This window comes from Kogia breviceps, chromosome 1 (genome assembly GCF_026419965.1).
Source record: "Kogia breviceps isolate mKogBre1 chromosome 1, mKogBre1 haplotype 1, whole genome shotgun sequence".
In the NCBI taxonomy this organism is placed as follows: Eukaryota; Metazoa; Chordata; class Mammalia; order Artiodactyla; family Physeteridae; genus Kogia; species Kogia breviceps.
The window spans coordinates 107,864,379-107,884,078 of record NC_081310.1 but is presented as its reverse complement, the minus strand read 5'-3'; the positions used below and the strand labels follow the sequence as shown (position 1 = coordinate 107,884,078).

Below are 19,700 nucleotides of genomic sequence, written 5' to 3'. Positions count from 1 at the left end.
TAGGAAGACAGAGAAAAACTAGAAACATAAAAAAACTAGAAACATAAAACTAGAAACATAAATAGGAGGCAGACTGCAGTAGAACAGGAATGTCACTTTAAGATAAGGTTCTAGGGAGTTTGGGTGACAAGTGCACAAAAGTAGTCTGGGAAGATCAGTTTGACAGCCTATGCCAAAATACTATCTTTAACTCTTCTGAGACTCTATATCCTTTGCAAAACAATGCTGGTCTAATTATTTTTAACCTATATTCTCATGTGATACCTTTCCAGCTTTATTAATAATTGACCCTTCAATACATGGAAAGCTCTCTGGGAGAGGACTTTGCTTCAGAATATCACACATGAGTAATAATCAGAAAAATACATACGACTAATTACCATTTACTGTTGAGGAAGACAAGCTAACAGACCCTGTGTAGAAAGATTGGTTGATATGTGACTAAGTATTGAATATTTAGTAGATACTTCTAAAGTTGCATTAAATTGTCCAAATATGACAGAAAGCATTAGGAAGTGGTGTAGGATCAATCAATAGTTAATAATATGGAATCAAAAGAAAAAGAAAGATTCTCCTTCTGAGCACTGAAAAGGAATGTATAACTGAATGAAGCTGTGCTGCCTATGTGAATTATTTAATCTCTTTCTTTTTAACTTTAGAGAATAAAATCACAAACTTTAAATATCAAAAAAAAACATACTTTGCTTACAATTATACAAACCCACACTCTTTCTCTCTTTGTCTTGTGTTTTCTGTGTTTTGTGCTATTGATTTCCTCAGACTCAGATTAGTCCCAAAGAAGGGTGGCAGGTATACAGCTCAGCACAGGATCCTGATGGACGATGCATTTGCACAGTGGTTGCTCCAGAACAAAACCTGTGCTCCCGGGATGCCAAAAGCAGGCAGCTTCGCCAGCTGCTGGAAAAGGTAGGTATCCTTTGTCCCCTGTGAATATTTTTATTGAAATCTACCATTCTTTGAAAAGGAAATTATGGGAAGGCAGGTAATGGTGAGGAGGGTTCTTCCAATTTTTGTCCCCTTCTCAAATAAATGCTTTCCCCTTCCTTGAAAGTGGTACCTCAAGATTCCTGCTCTATCGTTCTATTTATATGACTTTTACTCTTCCCAATCTTGCCTTAAGACTGGATTTCTGTCATATTTCTTAATATCTAGTCTATCTCTCCTTAAGAAGAAAATAGTATGAAGTCTTATTCCAATGACAGAAATTTAGCCTCAACTTTCAGGATCACACTAGGCTCTTTGAGCTCATACTTTTCCATCTCATTAACAATCTTGCAGGGAAGTTAAAATAATGGCATACAATATGCAAGCTATCTGGACAGATAATGAATAATTCCAAGTATTTAACATCATTTTCTAAGTCATTCCTTTGAACATTAAGTTCTTCAATTTCATTCAATAGCATCCTCTCCGTATAATTTACTTAAGCTGGATCTATAACAAACAAATGCAGAATGCCCTTGATTTATTCTCTTTCACAGATGAAAGTCATCTCATGAAAGGTTATTTATGTTTAGTTTAGGGAGAAAAAAAAAACAATGAATGGTTCTTTCAATTTTCCTCATTCACATTTCCACTGTGTTGGCCTCTGAATATAGTTGGACAGCTGGGGTGGCCAGAGGGAATGAAGGATGACAACATATTTGAATTTTAAATATCTTCAGGAATAATAAGATAAATTAGGTGTTTTTAGAGGATATCATGCTCAACAATTCACCCTGTGCAATATCCTTTCTATGATCATCTACACAATTATAGCACTGAATAGGAAGCTTTAAAAGAAAATTAAGAGAAGCTAGAAAAATGAAAGCACTGAATTTGTTAATACAGACATCCCTAGTTTATGCAATTTTAAGTCTAGCTACAGTAACTCTCTTCCATTGCCATATAATTAAAATAACTTTCCTCAGTGTACATGACTTGGAAGTATATTGATGCCCTAAGATTTGAAGAAGACTTTTTTTTTCATATTTTCATACAGAGATTAGTCTGTTTTTTCTGCCCTTACCCTTGGAGTCATCATCACCTATTTACTCTCTCTTCTTAAGTCTCCTCTTTAAAAAGATACATTCTTCCCTGCTCCTTCAATATTTGTCCCCTAAACAAGAGCAAATGTAATTGTCATTCAAGTTAATGACCCCAGCTAATGTGCCTCTCAACTGTTAAAACTGTTCATGACATATGAACTATGATTATTCTTCTTTTCACAGATTTTCTTTATATCTATGAAAAAGTTCAAACATATAGTTTAATATTGTTTGGTTACTAGGGAAATTAATTATGTTGGTAAAAAGATTTAATCTTTTAAATCCAATTTTGCTTTTCTATGAACTTGTATTTCCTCTCAGATTACTAACTTTCTACTCCACCTTCTTTTCTACACAAAAATATCTTCCTTCTACATCAACTATGATAAGAAACATTTTCTTAGACTCGATAATCTTATTTCTGTTACTATTTTCAGTACAGCATTGCATACACACACCCACATACAGACTTGGACATTTCTTCAAAAATCAGCTGAAAAATTCAAATAAACTGTGAATGTCAGGAAGTGGATAATATTCTCTTCATGTCCAGAGGGAAATGTATTCCAGAGCTGTGATAAAACCAGGAATTAGTAAAGGATGAATAAGGTATGAAAAGTACAACTAAGGGGATTGATTGAAGCAATCATTGAAGTTTATATGACCATACCATCCAATAGGCAATTTGTTTACCATTTTAACAAAATTCTAGAAAATCATACCTTTAAAAATGCAGCCGCATAGCACAGGGAGATCAGCTCAGTGCATTGTGACCACCTAGAGGGGTGGGATAGGGAGGGTGGGAGGGAGACGCAAGAGGGACGGATATGGGGATATATGTATACGTATAGCTGATTCACTTTGTTATACCGTAGCAACTAACACAACAATGTAAAGCAGTTATACTCCAATAAAGATGTTTTAAAAAATGCATCAATACCTAAATGACAAAAAACAAAATTTATTAACAAAATCAAGGTCACCACAGGTTAGATTAATCAAATTCAACATTTGGTAGTGTTATGGAAACAGAGGAATAATGAATTATGTGTACTATTTAGAGTGGCCTGAAAGAAGTAAGTAGCACTGGTTTGCTGCACTGACCCAAAGAAAAAACATCTGAAAGCAGCATTCCTTATGCAGACTGACCCAGTCCCTTGCTGGCTTCTCTATAGTTTTACAAATATCCAAGGTACCAGATGGCAAATAGGATCATGACCGTTAAGCAGCCCATTTCATTATTAACCAAAGGATTGATTTAATCTACAATAAGGGAATATTCTTATTGAGAATAATATTAATAACAATAGTTCCCGTCTATTGTATTTGTATCTGCTCCATTCAAACCTTATAGCAGAGGTTGTTGCCCTTCTAAGTTTACATAAAAGGAAACGTGATTTTTGAGGCTAAAAAACGTATCAATGTCACTCAACCAGTACTGACTGTGGAGCCATACCAGATCAACTTTGCATTTTCTCAACACCATGCCAGTGTCATTCAAAATGCCACTGGTGGTACCCACACTTATTTAACTGATGCTCTGTCAAATATTTTGAACAAGTATTTATACTACTGAATATTAGAAAAATTGCAATTGGTTTCACAATACATCAGGTCTTAGTGTATACAAACAAAAATTTTTCACTTAAAAAAATGCTTGTCTGTTAGCTATGTAGCATCTCTGTACAGGCTCGTATTGTCTAGGTCAATATTTCCTAAACTGTGATTTTTGGAATAGGATGCTGATGACATCCTCCAATAAAATAATTTTAAGAAACATGGTACATGATACTTCACTCTTGAAGATTTCCGTTACACAGTTTAATACTAAAGGTTCTGTGAAGACCTACAGTAAAGAAATCCCTGTTTATTTTTGTTAATCCCAACGTTCTCCAAGCATACTGAACTGTAGGGCTTCTTTTTTTCAAGTGGCCTCCACACTAATTATAAATGAGAGTGAAAATCTAAGTTAATTTGTGTTTAAGTTCAAAAAGGTCTCAGACGTTTTATTTATACAAAGAACCAAGGTAAATAAAGAGTTCAAAAAATCATCAGTGAAGAGTAGCAATGAACTTGCCACACTATGTAGACAGTCTACCCAGGGGCATGTGTAGACAGCTGAATAGCAGGACATCAGAGATAAGCAGACTAAAAGAGGAATGAGTCTCCTTCCCACAAGTGTAATCATGGGGATCCAATCTCAAGTATCACCAGGAAACTGATTCTCAGTGGGTCTCCATAACCAGTGGGAAACGAAACAGTCCTAGGTACAGCCAGCAGGAAAAGCAAAAGGCAGCCCAGAACCATCCTCCCCAGTTAGACAGCTCCATCTCTAGCCATCACCCCAAATGTAGCTCTTATAATTATACACGATTCTGCCTGAAGGTCACAATCAAGTCTCAGCAAAAATTCTCTCAGTACATTTTTGCATAACACAAATAAAGTTGAAAATTAAACTGATAGGGTAAGTTAGAGGCAAAATAAAAGAGGCTGTTTTAACTTTATCCAGGATATCCCACTTGCCTATAATTTTCTAATTGTATAGATTCTGCCTAAGTACACAGAATTCCTAGGAAAATATTGGACATGCCAGAGATGCATGTTTTCATAGACAAATGTCATATTTAAATGTGTAGATAGTTTCTTTAACACAAATGGCTTTTCTTTATTCATGCTTAACCATAATGGAGTTGAAAATTATTTTGAAAGCATTGCATTCATCCAAGATGCAGTTACCATGCTTTCAACGTTGCCTCAGTAATTCTGTGCTGCATCAAAGTTTTTTTTAAATGAAGCTTTCTGAATGTAGGAATGATAGTAAATTAAGAAATATTTGAGGGTCATGCAATACTATAGCCAAACCAGTGACAGGAGAAAGATACTGTTGTTAAAATATTAAAATATTTGTTACATATTACTACTGTTGGAAGCCTAATTTTACCCAATAAATATTTATTGAGCAATTATTCTGCACCTAGTTCTGTGTAAGGTCTTGGGAATAAAAGGTATGAATAAGACACAGATTCTAACCTCAATAAGTTTACAGAAGGGCAGCCACATTTCTGCTTCCCATTCACACACATTACACAATTAGATTTAATATAAGCTAGACTGTAGTATGTCCCGAAAAGACAGAGTTTATAAAGGACAGGACTATGGATCAAGACAGCAGAAAAAGAAACAGAAAAATGTGACCTTCTCTGACCAAAAAGAAAAACAAAACAAACAAACAAGTGGAGGAACTGACGCAAGCCAAGGCAGCAGAATTCACTGCCTTTTCTGAATGTTCCAACGCTGAGGAATATATTGACAACGGGCTCTTTAAAGCTAGCTGGTCCACTAAGCTTTGTGACTTACCTGATGACAGAAATTGTCTCTGAACAAATCCCTTCCTTATTTGTAACTCACAAGGTTTTACAATGAAAACAACTTTTTTATGTGTTACATAAATAATACTTATTTTTAAATACATGGAATAACACATAAAAATATATGAAATGAAGTAAAACTAATCTGAAATCCTATTTTTTGAGCCCATGCTTTCATGTATTCATTTATGCATATAAAATATAATTCTACACAAATGAATTTATATATAATATTTACCAGGTACCTCTTTCTACAATACTTATTTTGTTACTTCTCCTCTCACCCACACCTCACCACCCCGAACCAGAAAACTAATTTTAACCACCTAATATGTATTCTTCTCATCCTTTCATATCTTTCTCCATGTTTTTTGCTTATATACTCCTTTCTTTTACATATGTGTGCTCAAGTGTGTGTGTGTGTACGTGTGAGACATAGTGAGAGAAAGAGAGAGGGAGGAAGAGAGGTGAATTTTATTTAGAATAGAAGGATTCAAATTATATAAAGATCTTTACATTTGCTTTTCTCACTTACTTTTCTCATGGATATTCCTCCATGTTAAGCAATGTTTCTCAAAATGTATAAACATAAGAATCACTTAGGGCATCTTGATAAAATGAAGAGTCTGCCTCAGTAGCTCTGGGGTGGGCCCCAAGATTCTGCATTTCTGACAGTCTCACAGGTGATGCCAAGTTGTTGCTCTGTAGACAATACTGTGAGTACCGAAGTATACAGCTCTACTGTATCCTTTAAATTAGTTTAGTCATTCTATTCCTCAACTCATTTAATAGCTATCTTCCTATTAGAGGCTTTCACTTTGTTTTCCAGATTCTGCTGCCATAAGAATTAGGGTAGTCTTTCTTTCCTCATTTCTACATGCTTTATAGGTCACCTATTTCCCACTTCTAAATAGCCTGGGGCTCAATGAACTTGGGATGGTGCCATCACCTTAACATATGTGTATTGCCTATCTACCAAACACTTGATGCAGTGGCCATTTTCCAAGCCTCTTAAACAGTATGGTCTCTGAGTTAGGAGGTGTCCCAATGCTACCACAACTCATCTTGCTCAGTGCAGCCTCACCCCTGGGATGCAGCTTGAAGTAACTGTACTGGAATGAATGCATGCTAGATCTGTTGGACACTTCACCACCATCCACAATTACTAAGCATCCCAGAGCTTGAGGAAGTCAGAGTCAGTACTTAAAGAAGCGACTTACCTTAACATTTAACAGATTGAGCCATGATAAGCTTACTAAGCCCTGGAATAAATATTCTATTTTTTAAATTTATTTTTCTGATATATCAAATTCTTATTAATATTTAGTCATTTCTAATGCTAGAATGTCCATTTTATTACTTCCTGCCTAGGTACAGTTTTCTTTTGCTAAATTATTTGAATGTTTATCATGAAGAATTAGCCTTCTGAAAGTATGTCCTGTGGAAATGCAATTAGATTTGGCACTTCCAGTTTTTAATGTTAGTGTCATTTTTGCTACTTCAGTAGTGATTGTAGATACCTGTAAACAGGCAATAATGCCAATGTTCTTGTTTAACAGGTTCAAAACATGTCTCAGTCTATTGAAGTCTTAAACTTGAGAACTCAGAGAGATTTCCAATATGTTCTAAAAATGGAAACCCAAATGAAAGGGCTGAAGGCCAAGTTTCGGCAGATTGAAGATGACCGGAAGACACTAATGACCAAGCATTTTCAAGTAGGTTTGCATTCAGCAATCTTGTCAGTCCAAATGAGACACTGAGTATGATGGACAGCCACCATGGCACTCAGCTAGAAATAACTGTACATCGGCCCATATATGCAAGGTTCAAAATTCACTGGGGACATCAATAATCTCTCCACTGAATCTGACCATAAGCTGGTAGGAATGCATACAAGTCTTGCTATAAAAAGAGCCTTATCCTCCTAGAGCTAGGTGGAGATTCTGGATAGATTTAAAGGCATTTCAATATGTATGACAATGGTAAATCTAGGAAAAGTAATAATTAAATTTATCAAAGATTTTCTGATGATTTTATGCCTTGCTAACATGAGGAGAAATACAGAGGATATGATTAAAAGAGGAAATAATACCACTATTAACAGCACATAAACAAGGGGTGTTTCACAATTTGATACAAAAAATCATTTATTTTATTTTGTTTATTTTTTAATTTATTTTTTTGGCTGCGCTGGGTCTTCATTGCTGCGCGGGCTCTCTAGTTGCTACTAGGGGCTACTCTTCATTGCAGTGCGCGGGCTTCTCTTGTGGGGCACAGGCTCTAGGAGCGCAGGCTTCACTAGTTGTGGCACGTGGGCTCAGCAGTTGTGGTGCACGGGCTTAGCTGCTCCGTGGTATGTGGGATTTTCCAAGACCATGGCTCAAACCCGTGTCCCCTGCATTGGCAGGCAGATTCTTAACCACTGCGCCACCAGGGAAGTCTCACAAAAAAGTATTTTTTTAGACTTTAAGCTGTTTATTGGTAATTATCTAGAAACACTGAAAATGGAGAAACAATGCTTTTAAGCATGCTATGTGGATTTTTATTAACTATGTATGACACTGTCATAGATTAAAATCAAATCTATGGGGCTTCCCTGGTGGCGCAGTGGTTGAGAATCCGCCTGCCGATGCAGGGGACACGGGTTCGTGCCCTGGTCCGGGAAGATCCCACATGCCGCGGAGCGGCTGGGCCCGTGAGCCATGGCCGCTGAGCCTGCGCGTCCGGAGCCTGTGCTCCGCAACGGGAGAGGCCACAACAGTTAGAGGCCCACATATCAAAAAAAAAAAAAAAAAAAAAAAAATCAAATCTATGATAATGCCATTTGAGCCTCTATTAAAAAGAAATAGTCTGCCTTACAAAGGCATAGCACATTGTTTATAAAACATACTGTGATTTTACAAGCATAATAGCCTCTGCTTTCCCTGCCAGATAGGAAGTGAGATACACTGCTTAATGGTGAGGGAGTGGGCCTGAATCCAAGTTCTTGGTCAAACATTAGAAGTGCTTTTCATACAAAATTATGATTGGCAGGGAGCTAGTCAGGGACATGAAACAGGGTCTCTGCATGACACAGCTTAATATGGCAGAAATTAGCATGGTTTTGTAATTTTCTTCAGTGGTGCTCAGGAGCCTGAGTAGAAAGGTATAAAAAACAATCTTGCACTGAACCAGTTTTAAAGTTTTCCCAGAAAGGTACAACAGAAGGACAAGAGGGGTATTGACAAGAGAGGGGACTAAAGTGATGAATCATGAGATTAAATTGAAGAGAGAAGTAAGCAAAGCCAGAAGGTTAAGAAATGATAACAAATTAGAGCAAGGCCTAGAAGATAAAAATAAATTTAAAGATTATTGGAAATAAGAGAATGAATAAACTAGAAGAATAGAGAAATTATGGGGGAATGGTAAACACAGAAGAGTATAAGGCTGAAAAGCAAATAAATTAATTTTAACCAATATTTATTGAGCACATACTGTGTACAAGGCAGTGTTGGGCCCTCTGCTGGGTATATACTACATAATCTCTCTTCTATGAAAGACAACTAACAAACAGGCAGGTAAAATTTGACAGTAAAAAGAGGCATAAACATCAAAATGGCACAAAGGGAAGAATTATTAATTTTTCTTAATTTCGTTTAGAGAAGTTCAAGGGAAGAGCTACAGGACTTGGTAATATTCAAGAAAATGGTTTTGGACTAGTGCCCACTTTCCTCCCCAGAAAATACTAAATTACAGAAGAGATCAAGAAAACCAAAAGATGTTCAATGTCAATTTTCAATATTCAGGGTTAGGGTGTAGACGATAGAGCAATACTGTGAACATGATGCGATGCTGAGGCTATCAACAAAGTAGGAATGATCAGCCGGTACTTACGGCACATAGGGAGCATTCCCAGAAAGGAAGGGGGACAGGAGAGAAGCTCGGGGTTTCTGGCTCAGAGTGAAAATCATTCAAGTTCAGATGGACAATACAGAACTCTGTGACGCCAAGGGACAGCTTGCAAGTACCAGGGCTGGCAGAGTTGGTGACAAATGATGACGCGTGTGCATCTATGGGAACTTATGGGAGAAGAGAGGAGACAAAGAAACAAAAAGATACAAGGCTGAGAGGAAAAAAAAAGAGAAAATTGCCTATTTTATAAGTTTGCCTAGCAGAAGCCAAACCACCAATAAGAAAACTTATTTTTAGGCAGCACCATAGAACAAGATGATTTTGATTTTCCTAGTTCATGTAATCCACGTGGATACTGAACTTGTATGTCAAACTCCAAACAGCAATAATGATAATAACATCATTTTCTTGAAGAATTACACATATTCAACACATAGTTCCAACCAAGCACTTTAAATATACTATATATTAACTAATCTAATCCTCACAACAATCCTATAAGGTAGACACCGTGTTTATTCCCATCATTCACATGAAGAAACTGATGTACAAAGAAATTACGCAATTCGTCCAGGATCGTATATCTAATATGCATCAGAACTACAAAGACTAGCTCCCGAGTTAAGCCTCCTAATACCAATGCTATATTGCCTCTCCAAGTAGACTACAGCTCTCTGAATTAAATTTAATAATAATAATTAAATGCTCAATATATGCCTATTAACTATATTTATTCACCAAGTCCTATCATGAGTCAGATTTTGCTCTAGCTGCTGAGGTGCCATATATAAGAAGAAGAAATGGAACATTCCAAAAGTAAGTTTAACATTGAAGAATACTTTTAAATTGGAAGAAATTCCTCCTCTGGCACACCCTTTTCAGCTTATCAAAAAATCTAAGTAGATTGTGTCTTCTATATTCTTTATGATAAAAAAGCTTGTTGTAGTTATCATACTTGAGACTGTCACTCGTATATGAAGAAATCTTGGTTGGGTAAGATAGTCTAGGCATACACTTTGCTATAAGAGCAACATAGTAGAAAATGAAATTCTAGAAAGGATAAGTAAGCACAGATCTGTGTTATTCTACTTTAATCTTTTAGGTATCTGATATGTACATTAGTTGGACTTTCTATTGCTCTCTGACGTGTCCAGAGTTAGAATCGACTGCCAATAATTGAATTATAAATTTTTGAAAAGACCCCAAAATTCATACACACACACACACACACACACACACATATAATTATTAGCTCAGGGGAAATAAAATGCCATCAAAATTGTGACACTGAATTACTCTCTTTTCAATATTCCCACAGTAGAATGTAAAACTCTTCATTGTAACAGTTGCTATAATACGCAGCAAATGGTACCATCAGAACTCTTCTCATTAAAATTCTAATGAAGCAACTGTGTCTTCCTTTAGGGATAGCACAAAATGCTCAAGCTAATAAGAAGTTTATTTCAAAATGAGCCACTAAAATGAGCAAAGCTGTGCAATTCTGCCTTTTGACTGTGATATTTATCAATCTTTCTCATTATTAAGACTCTCTGTCCCCTCCCACTCAACATGGACATACAGACGAATTCTAAGTATTCCAATCTTACAGAACAAGTGGAAACTCCCCCCAAGATACACAAGCCCATAAATCAGGGTGGCAATGGGAGCTCCTGCTGTTTTAATGCATTGATAGTGATAACATGTTCTAAATGTAATTGTAAAATGCAATTTTCAGCTCCTTAAATTAGTTAGTATACAGCATGGTTTCTGTTATGATCATAGCAGTGACAGCTCTTCAACAAATGAGAAATGCAATAAACTCACAACTGAATCAAACTCATGAAATATTTTCACTGACCACCACCACCAAGTTAAAAGAAAGGAAAAAAAGGTGACATGTTCAGAAACTGAAAGTGAAACTGCAGGTTTGGCTCAGTCCCAAGATAGGAGTGAGAGAAACAGTGTTGGCAAAGTATACTTCTTGTTCTCTAGACAAAAATCAACGTTTCTGTTTCAAACAACTTTGTGCTCTTTTATTACATAAATTATGAGCACCTTAGCCCCTGAAAGAGTTAATTTCAATACATTGGTAAACAACTCTGCCTTACATAAAGAGCTCTAAATTATCTTTGCTAAGGCAAATGAAGTCAGAGAATGGGTAATAATTCAAAATAGTAAACAGCAACATACATTTCTTTGAGCTTTGAAAAGCTTTGCATGATTTACTATACTTGCTGAACTTACCTTCCTAATGATGCTGTGCTAAGAAGGATATTAAAAAGAGGGAGGAGTAGAAGGACAGAGTGGTGGAAGCCCAAAGTTGGAAAAATTCTGTTAGGCAAAAGCTGTTCCAGGATCCAAAATTTCCTGTAAGTACCCCTATATTATTAATAATTAGTTAATGGGTAAATAGACTTAATTAAACAGGATATTTGACCTATTTCTAATAATTTGTAACTAGGAGATGGACCCTGCTTCTATTTCCTAACTAAATTATGCATTGTTCACTTTATAAAATGCCACCAGAAAGCAATAAACACCAAACTGCTACCATAGGAAGTTTTGTAATTATGATAAGGATCAATTTGTTCCATAAGCAAGTAACCATTTAAAGAGGTGTTCTTGTATTGAAAAGCTGAGATAAGTGGATTTACTATTAATGATCATGTAGCCACTTAACATTCTCACAAAATACACAATTTCAATCAAAAATCAATAAGCAATTGTGAATCTGTCTAAATAATCTCCCTTAAGTATCATGTGAAAAAGAATGTTGCTGTTTGATCTGTTCAAATGACTCTCATGAATAATTGGCTGCTTTTCACAGGAGTTGAAAGAGAAGATGGACGAGCTCCTGCCCTTGATTCCTGTGCTGGAACAGTACAAAACAGATGCCAGGTTAATCACCCAGTTCAAGGAGGAGATCCGGAATCTGTCTGCCGTCCTCACTGGAATTCAGGAGGAAATTGGAGCCTATGACTATGAGGAACTACATCAAAGGGTGCTTAGCTTGGAAACCAGACTTCGTGACTGTATGAAAAAGCTAAGTGAGTAGAACAATTCCATTTGTCCAGGTTGTGTTTTTAAGTAGTTTCAATGACAACTGCATTCTTACATTTTGGAAATAGTCATGAATTCCTAATTCTAGGGAAACTAGTACCTGCTTTCTAAGTGTAAAATAAGTGTTCCTTGGGCTTCCCTGGTGGCTCAGTGGTTGAGTGTCTGCCTGCCAATGCAGGAGACACGGGTTCGAGCCCTGGTCTGGGAAGATCCCACATGCCACGGAGCACCTGGGCCCGTGAGCCACAACTACTGAGCCTGCGTGTCTGGAGCCTGTGATCCGCAACAAGAGAGGCCACAACAGTGAGAGGCCCGCGCACTGCAATGAAGAGTGGTCCCCGCTCGCCACAACTGGGGAAAGCCCTCGCGCAGAAACGAAGACCCAACACAGCCAAAAATAAAAATTAATTAATTAATTTTTTAAAAAAAGAACAGTTAAAAAAATAAAATAAGTGTTCCTTGATGGCTTAAGCAGGCCTGGTTATTCAAGGTAATCTGATTAACAGTTGCCTGATTTTCAGAGCACCCTGCTACCGCGGTGGCTTGAAATAAGAGGTCTGGCAAATACAGCAATGCTATTGGCTACACTAATGGAAACAAGCTTTATTTCAGACAGATTATCCGTGACGGTCAATCACTGTGTGGCCACGGAAGAGGAAAGCCATTTCTAGCAGTAGAGAAAGTCAGAGACTGGGGAAAAGGCCATTGCCCTGGGACCAAATGTTAAACAGCAATGATAAGGAAATGAATACAATTTCTCTACTATGCAGAGCTGCCATCTGCTGCTCTGATCCACTCAAGAAATAAAAAGGAGGTACCTACTTAAATACAAATTCACTACCCTACAAGGGGCCAAGCATGTGACATGGGGAATGAATTTAATTTTTGACTCCTAAAATGTGTGGTTCCACCTGGTCTGAGTTTACAAACTTTTCCATTGCCACTCAGTTTAAGTCATCATGGGACTAGTTTGTAACAATGTGAAATAAATAAGTATTCATGAATTGACTAAGAGGGATTGTAAATCCATTTAGAAGTAGTATTTTAGTTGTTGACATGCTGTGATATGATGGTGTTAGGTGAGTGGGACTCAACAACCATAAAAAGTGTTCTCTCAAGGTAAGAAAAACTCTTCTGGAATAGGAAATAAACTGGGAAGAGGAGTAAAGAATTTCAAAAAAAAAGAGTCAATTTCTAGTAAAGAAACATTCAGAGCATAAATGTAAACACAAAATAAAATTTGGATGACTTACAAAAATACTTTAAAGACTACTTATTTTACAGATGCCATCCAAATGATAAAGAAAAGATAGCTAAAATATAATATGTTGCATTCAGTAATCACAGCCTCAAAACAAAGTGGGGAATCACCACATCGGAGGCCCCACTGCAGTCATCTCAGGATTTCCAAGAGAATCCAACAGAATTTATCAAAACGCAGTAACATAAACTCCTAAGGCTAAACACACATGCAGCAATCCTCAGCTCCTTATTTCTCATCATGCAAGGCCCATAGTTTTTCACCTATAACTGGTCTCCTAATAATCATGACTCCAATAGATTCCATGACTTGCTCTTCTCTACCCATTGTCCACATTATTGCCAAAGGGATTTTTTTTAAGTACAAGTCTGAAATTATTTTCCTCTATTTAAAATTTCCTATGAATCCCTTATGCCCTAGGATACAGCCCATGGCTTAGGAGGCCCTTCATTGTGGCACTCCCTACATCTCCCATCTTAGGTCCTGCCATTTCTCCCCTCATACACTATGTCCCAGTCACATGTGCTCTACACTCTAACCATGAGGCCATATTGAGAAGCTGTTTGTTCCTTCTCCTGAAACACTCTTTCCCGTTTATCCTTGCTTTATCAATAAACATACTTTCACCTGCCATATGTGACAGACTCCTATTCATTTTGCAGGTCTCAGTTTAAATGTAATGTCTCACCTGAATTTTCACTGCCCTCCCCATGTATCCTCTGCATCCCTGCTAGGTATTCTCAAATCCTTAAATCTCACCAATGATTGTACTTTTCATGTTTCATTATCATTTTGTGTGTTATTGGATGTCTCTTTTGCTAGACTTCTGTTCCATAAGAATAAGTACGTCTATGATATTCACTCTAAATACTGTATTTCCCAATGTCTAGAAAACTAAGAAAAATTACTCAGTAAATATTTGCTGAATAAATTAATTCTATAAGCAGTCATAGTAACAATTTCTAAACTTTCAACAGAGTAAATATTAGGTATTTCAACATAGGTATTTCAAAAAGTAGCAGAGAACAATCCCCTTTACTTGCAAAACAATGATCTCTTTTAGCCACATATTTGTGTCAAGATGGCATAGGACTGATTAAGATTAAGCAAAGGAAAAGTCATTTATTTAATACAGCACTTAAAAACTCCCTTATATGGTGTGCTTTTATAATTCAAGTTGTGGAGTTTATTGCTAACAGAAAATAGGTAAATATTACTGCATAAAGAAATCCTGCTGTCATATTTTATTCTTTTTTAATCAAGAAATACTTTTAGTTCAATGCACAGATTCATTTTATAGCTTGCCAAATGATGTCTGGCAAGAAGAAAATCCCAAACCAAGCATTGTTTTAGTGCTCTCAATACCTAAAAGTTACTTTAGGGGTTCAAAGAGTATTCAAATGCATATTTATTAGCCCATAAAATATCTGGGTAAAGATATTCTGTAAATGACAGTACATAGGACTAATCTGTGTAGGGCTTTAATTTGATTTGGAAGAGGTCCATATGTTGTTGATGAACCACTGAAGATCCTGAGAATCTATTCACTCTGTCATTCCTAGTATCTCACAATAAACCCAAGCCATTGGCTGTGTATGCTAAGTCCAGGCACCTACTTAGCACAAATGGACTCAACTAATAAACAAGGACAGGCAACAGAAAGGTTCTACACCTAGTAATCACCTTGAACCTTAAAGTGTTCCAGTTATGTTTTTGAAGGATTAACATGGAAGACTCTTGGGATTTGCTCTACTTTACAAATGAACTTCACTTCTAACATACACTCTCTCTGAGTTTACTTAGCTGGAAATAATGTCCACCACAGTTGAAATTCTACATTCCTCTCAGCTCTTTCATAACTCCCAATTTGTTTTTACTAATCCACATATAACTCCCAACACAGAATCTCCTCCAATATTAAAAATGATATTTGGGACAAAGAGGGTTAATCTAAGTGGACACAGATTCATCCTATTCCTTCTTGCTGAACCATGGATAATGTCTCTATGGTGTCCTTAGGCCTCAGGACTGTGATCTGCAATATATGTCAAAGACTTGTTTTATTAATTTTCCTCCTCAGGTTTTTGGAAGACTTTGACAAGGATAGGTATTAAATGTTCTTTGAATGTTTTGCAGAATTTTCGAGTGAAGCTGTCTGGTCCTGGGTTTTTGTTTGTTGAGAGCTTTTTGATTACAGTTTCAACCTCCTTAGTAGTAATCTTTGATTCACATTTTCTATTTCTTCATGACTCAGTCTTGAAAAATTGTATGTTTCCAGGGATGTATCCATTTCCTGCAGGTTATCCAATTTGTTGGCATTTAACTGTTTGTAGTAGTCTCTTATGATCCTTTGTGGTGGCATCTTTAGGACTCTCTATGCATAGTATCATGTCATCTGCAAAGAGTGACAGTTTTACTTCTCCTTTACCAATTTGTATTCCTTTTATTTCCTTTTCTTCTCTGATTGCCATGGCTAAGACTTCCAAATCTATGTTGAATAATAATGGTGAGAGTGGACATCCTTACCTTGTTCCTGATCTTAGACGAAATGCTTTCAGTTTTTCACCATTGAGAATGATGTTTGCTGTGGGTTTGTCATATATGGCCTTTATTATGTTGAGGAAGGTTCTCTCTATGCCCACTTTCTGGAGAGCTTTTATCATAAATGGGTGTTGAATTTTGTCAAAAGCTTCTTCTGCATCTACTGAGATGATCATATGGTTTTTCTTCTTCAATTTGTTAAAATGGTGTATCACATCGATTGATTCGCGTACACTGAAGACTCCTTGCATCCCTGGGATACATCCCACTTTATCATGGTATACGATCCTTTTAATGTGCTGTTCGATTCTGTTTGCTAGTATTTTGTTGAGGATTTTTGCATCTATATTCATGAGTGATATTGGTCTGTAATTTTCTTTTTTTGTAGTATCTTTGTCTGGTTTTGGTATCAGGGTGATGGGGACCACATAGAATGAGTTTGGGAGTGTTCCTTCCTCTGCAGTTTTTTGGAAGAGTTTGAGAAGGATGGGTATTAGCTCTTCTCCAAATGTTTGACAGAATTCACCTGTGAAGCCATCTGGTCCTGGACTTTTGTTTGTTGGAAGATTTTTAATCACAGTTTCAATTTCATTACTTGTGATTGGTCTGTTCATGTTTTCTATTTCTTCCTGGTTCAGTCTTGGAAGTTTATACCTTTGTAAGAATTTGTCCATTTCTTCCAGGTTGTCCATTTTACTGGCAAAGAGTTGCTTGTAGTACTCTCTTAGGATGATTTGTATTCCTGTGGTGTCTGTTGTAACTTCTTTTTTTTTTTTTTTTTTTTTTTTTTTTTGCGGTAAGCGGGCCTCTCACTGTTGTGGTCTCTCCCATTGCGCAGCAGAGGCTCCAGAGACGCACAGGCTCAGTGGCTATGGCTCACGGGCCTAGCCGCTCCGCAGCATGTGGGATCTTCCCAGACCGAGGCACGAACCCGTGTCCCCTTCATCGGAAGGCAGACTCTCAACCACTGCGCCACCAGGGAAGCCCTGTTGTAACTTCTTTCTCATTTCTAATTGTACTGATCTGAGTTCTCTCACTCTTTCTTGATGAGTTTGGCTAATGGTTTATCAATTTTATGTTCTCATAGAACCAGCTTTTAGTTTTATTGATCTTTGCTGCTGCTTTGTTTCCAGTTTATTTATTTCTGCTCTGATCTTTATGATTTCTTTCCTTCTGCTAACTTTGGGTTTTGTTTGTTCTTCTTTCTCTAGTTCCTTTAGGTGTGACATTAGATTGTTTACTTGAGATTTATCTTTTTTATTGAGGTATGCTTGTATAGCTATAAACTTCCCTCTTAGAACTGCTTTTGCTGCCTCCCATAGGTTTGGATCATCGTGTTTTCATTGTCATTTGTCTCTAGGTATTTTTTGATTTCCTCTTTGATTTCTTCAGTGATGTCTTGGTTATTTAGTAATGTATTGTTTAGCCTCCATGTGTTTGTGTTTTTTACGGTTTTTTCCCCTGTAACTGATTTCTAGAAAATCTCATAGCGTTGTGGTCAGAAAAGATGCTTGGTATGATTTCAATTTTCTTATATTTACTGAGGCTTGATTTGTGACCCAAGATGTGATCTATCCTGGAGAATGTTCTGTGCGCAGTTAAGAAGAAAGTGTAATCTGCTGTTTTTGGATGGAGTATCCTATAAATATCAATTAAATCTATCGGCTCTATTGTGTCATTTAAAGCTTCTGTTTCCTTACTAATTGTCTCTTTGGATGATCTGTCCATTGGTGTAAATGATGTGTTAAAAGTCCCCCACTATTATTGTGTTACTGGCAATTTCCTCTTTTATAGCTGTTAGCAGTTTCCTTATGTATTGAGGTGCTCCTATGTTGGGTACATACATATTTATAATTGTTATATCTTCTTGGATTGATCCCTTGATCATTATGTAGTGTCCTTCCTTGTCTCTTATAACATTCTTTATTTTAAAGTCTATTTTATCTGATATGAGTATTGCTACTCCAGCTTTCTTCTGATTCCCATTAGCATGGAATATCTTTTTCCATCCCCTCACTTTCAGTCTGTATGTAGCCCTAGGTCTGAAGTGGGTCTCTTGTAGACAGCATATATATGGGTCTTGTTTTTGTATCCATTCAGCAAGCCTGTGTCTTTTGGTTGGAGCACTTAATTCATTCACGCTTAAGGTAATTATCAATATGTATGTTCCTATGACCATTTTCTTAATTGTTTTGGGTTTGTTTGTGTAGGTCCTTTTCTTCTCTTGTGTTTCCCACTTAGAGAAGTTCCTTTAGTATTTGTTGTAGAGCTGGGTTTTTGGTGCTGAATTTTCTTAGCTTTTGCTTGTCTGTAAAGCTTTTGATTTTTCCATCGAATCTGAATGAGTTCCTTGCCGGGTAGAGTAATCTTGGTTGTAGGTTCTTCCCTTTCAACACTTTAAGTATATCCTGCCACTCCCTTCTGGCTTGTAGTGTTTCTGCTGAGAAATCATCTGTTAACCTTATGTGAGTTTTCTTGTATGTTATTTGTTATTTTACCCTTGCTGCTTTCAATAATTTTTCTTTTTGTTTAATGTTTGCCAATTTGATTACTCTGTGTCTCGGCATGTTTCTCCTTGGGTTTATCCTGTATGGGACTCTCTGTGTTTCCTGGACTTGGGTGGCTATTTCCTTTCCCATGTTAGGGAAGTTTTCGACTATAATCTCTTCAAGTATTTTCTCGGGTCCTTTCTCTCTCTTCTCCTTCTGGTACCCTTACAATGCGAATGTTGTGGCGTTTAATGTCCCAGATGTCTCTTAGGCTGTCTTCATTTCTTTTCATTCTTTTTTCTCTATCCTGTTCTGCAGCAGTGAATTCCACCATTCTGTCTTCCAGATCACTTATCCGTTCTTCTGCCTCAGTTATTCTGCTATTGATTCCTTCTAGTGTAGTTTTCATTTCAGTTATTGTATTGTTCATCTCTGTTTGTTTGTTCTTTAATTCTTCTAGGTCTTAAAACATTTCTTGCATCTTGTCAATCTTTGCCTCCATTCCTTTTCTGAGGTACTGGATCATCTTCACTATCATTATTCTGAATTCTTTTTCTGGATGGTTGCCTATCTCCACTTCATTTAGTTGTTTTTCTGGGGTTTTATCTTGTTCCTTCATTGGGTACATAGCCCTCTGCCTTTTCATCCTGTCTATCTTTCTGTGAATGTGGTTTTTGTTCCACAGGCTGCAGGATTGTAGTTCTTCTTGCTTCTGCTGTCTGCCCTCTGGTGGATGAGGGTATCTAAGAGGCTTGTGCAAGTTTCCTGATGGTAGGGACTGGTGGTGGATAGAGCTGGCTGTTGCTCTGGTGGGCAGAACTCAGTAAAACTTTAATCCATATGACTGCTGATGGGTGGGGCTGGGTTCCCTCCCTGTTGGTTGTTTGGCCTGAGGCGACCCAACACTGGAGCCTACCCAGGCTCTTTGGTGGGGCTAATGGCAGACTCTGGGAGGGCTCATGCCAAGGAGTACTTCCCAGAACTTCTGCTGCCATTGTCCTTGTCCTCATGGTGTGACAGAGCCAAGCCCCACCTTTGCAGG

General features: G+C 37.1%; 1 protein-coding gene across 2 annotated transcripts in view; it reads left to right on the top strand.

Moving 5' to 3' along the window:
* The window catches only part of OLFM3 (olfactomedin 3), a 175,757-nt gene that overhangs the window by 149,246 nt on the left and 6,811 nt on the right, over positions 1 to 19,700 (top strand). For both annotated transcript variants that reach the window (XM_067040928.1, XM_067040934.1), the window contains exons 2-4: positions 781 to 927; positions 6,976 to 7,131; positions 12,135 to 12,354. In XM_067040928.1, the coding sequence (XP_066897029.1) occupies positions 781 to 927; positions 6,976 to 7,131; positions 12,135 to 12,354 (523 nt within the window). The remainder of the gene's footprint in view (positions 1 to 780; positions 928 to 6,975; positions 7,132 to 12,134; positions 12,355 to 19,700) is intronic.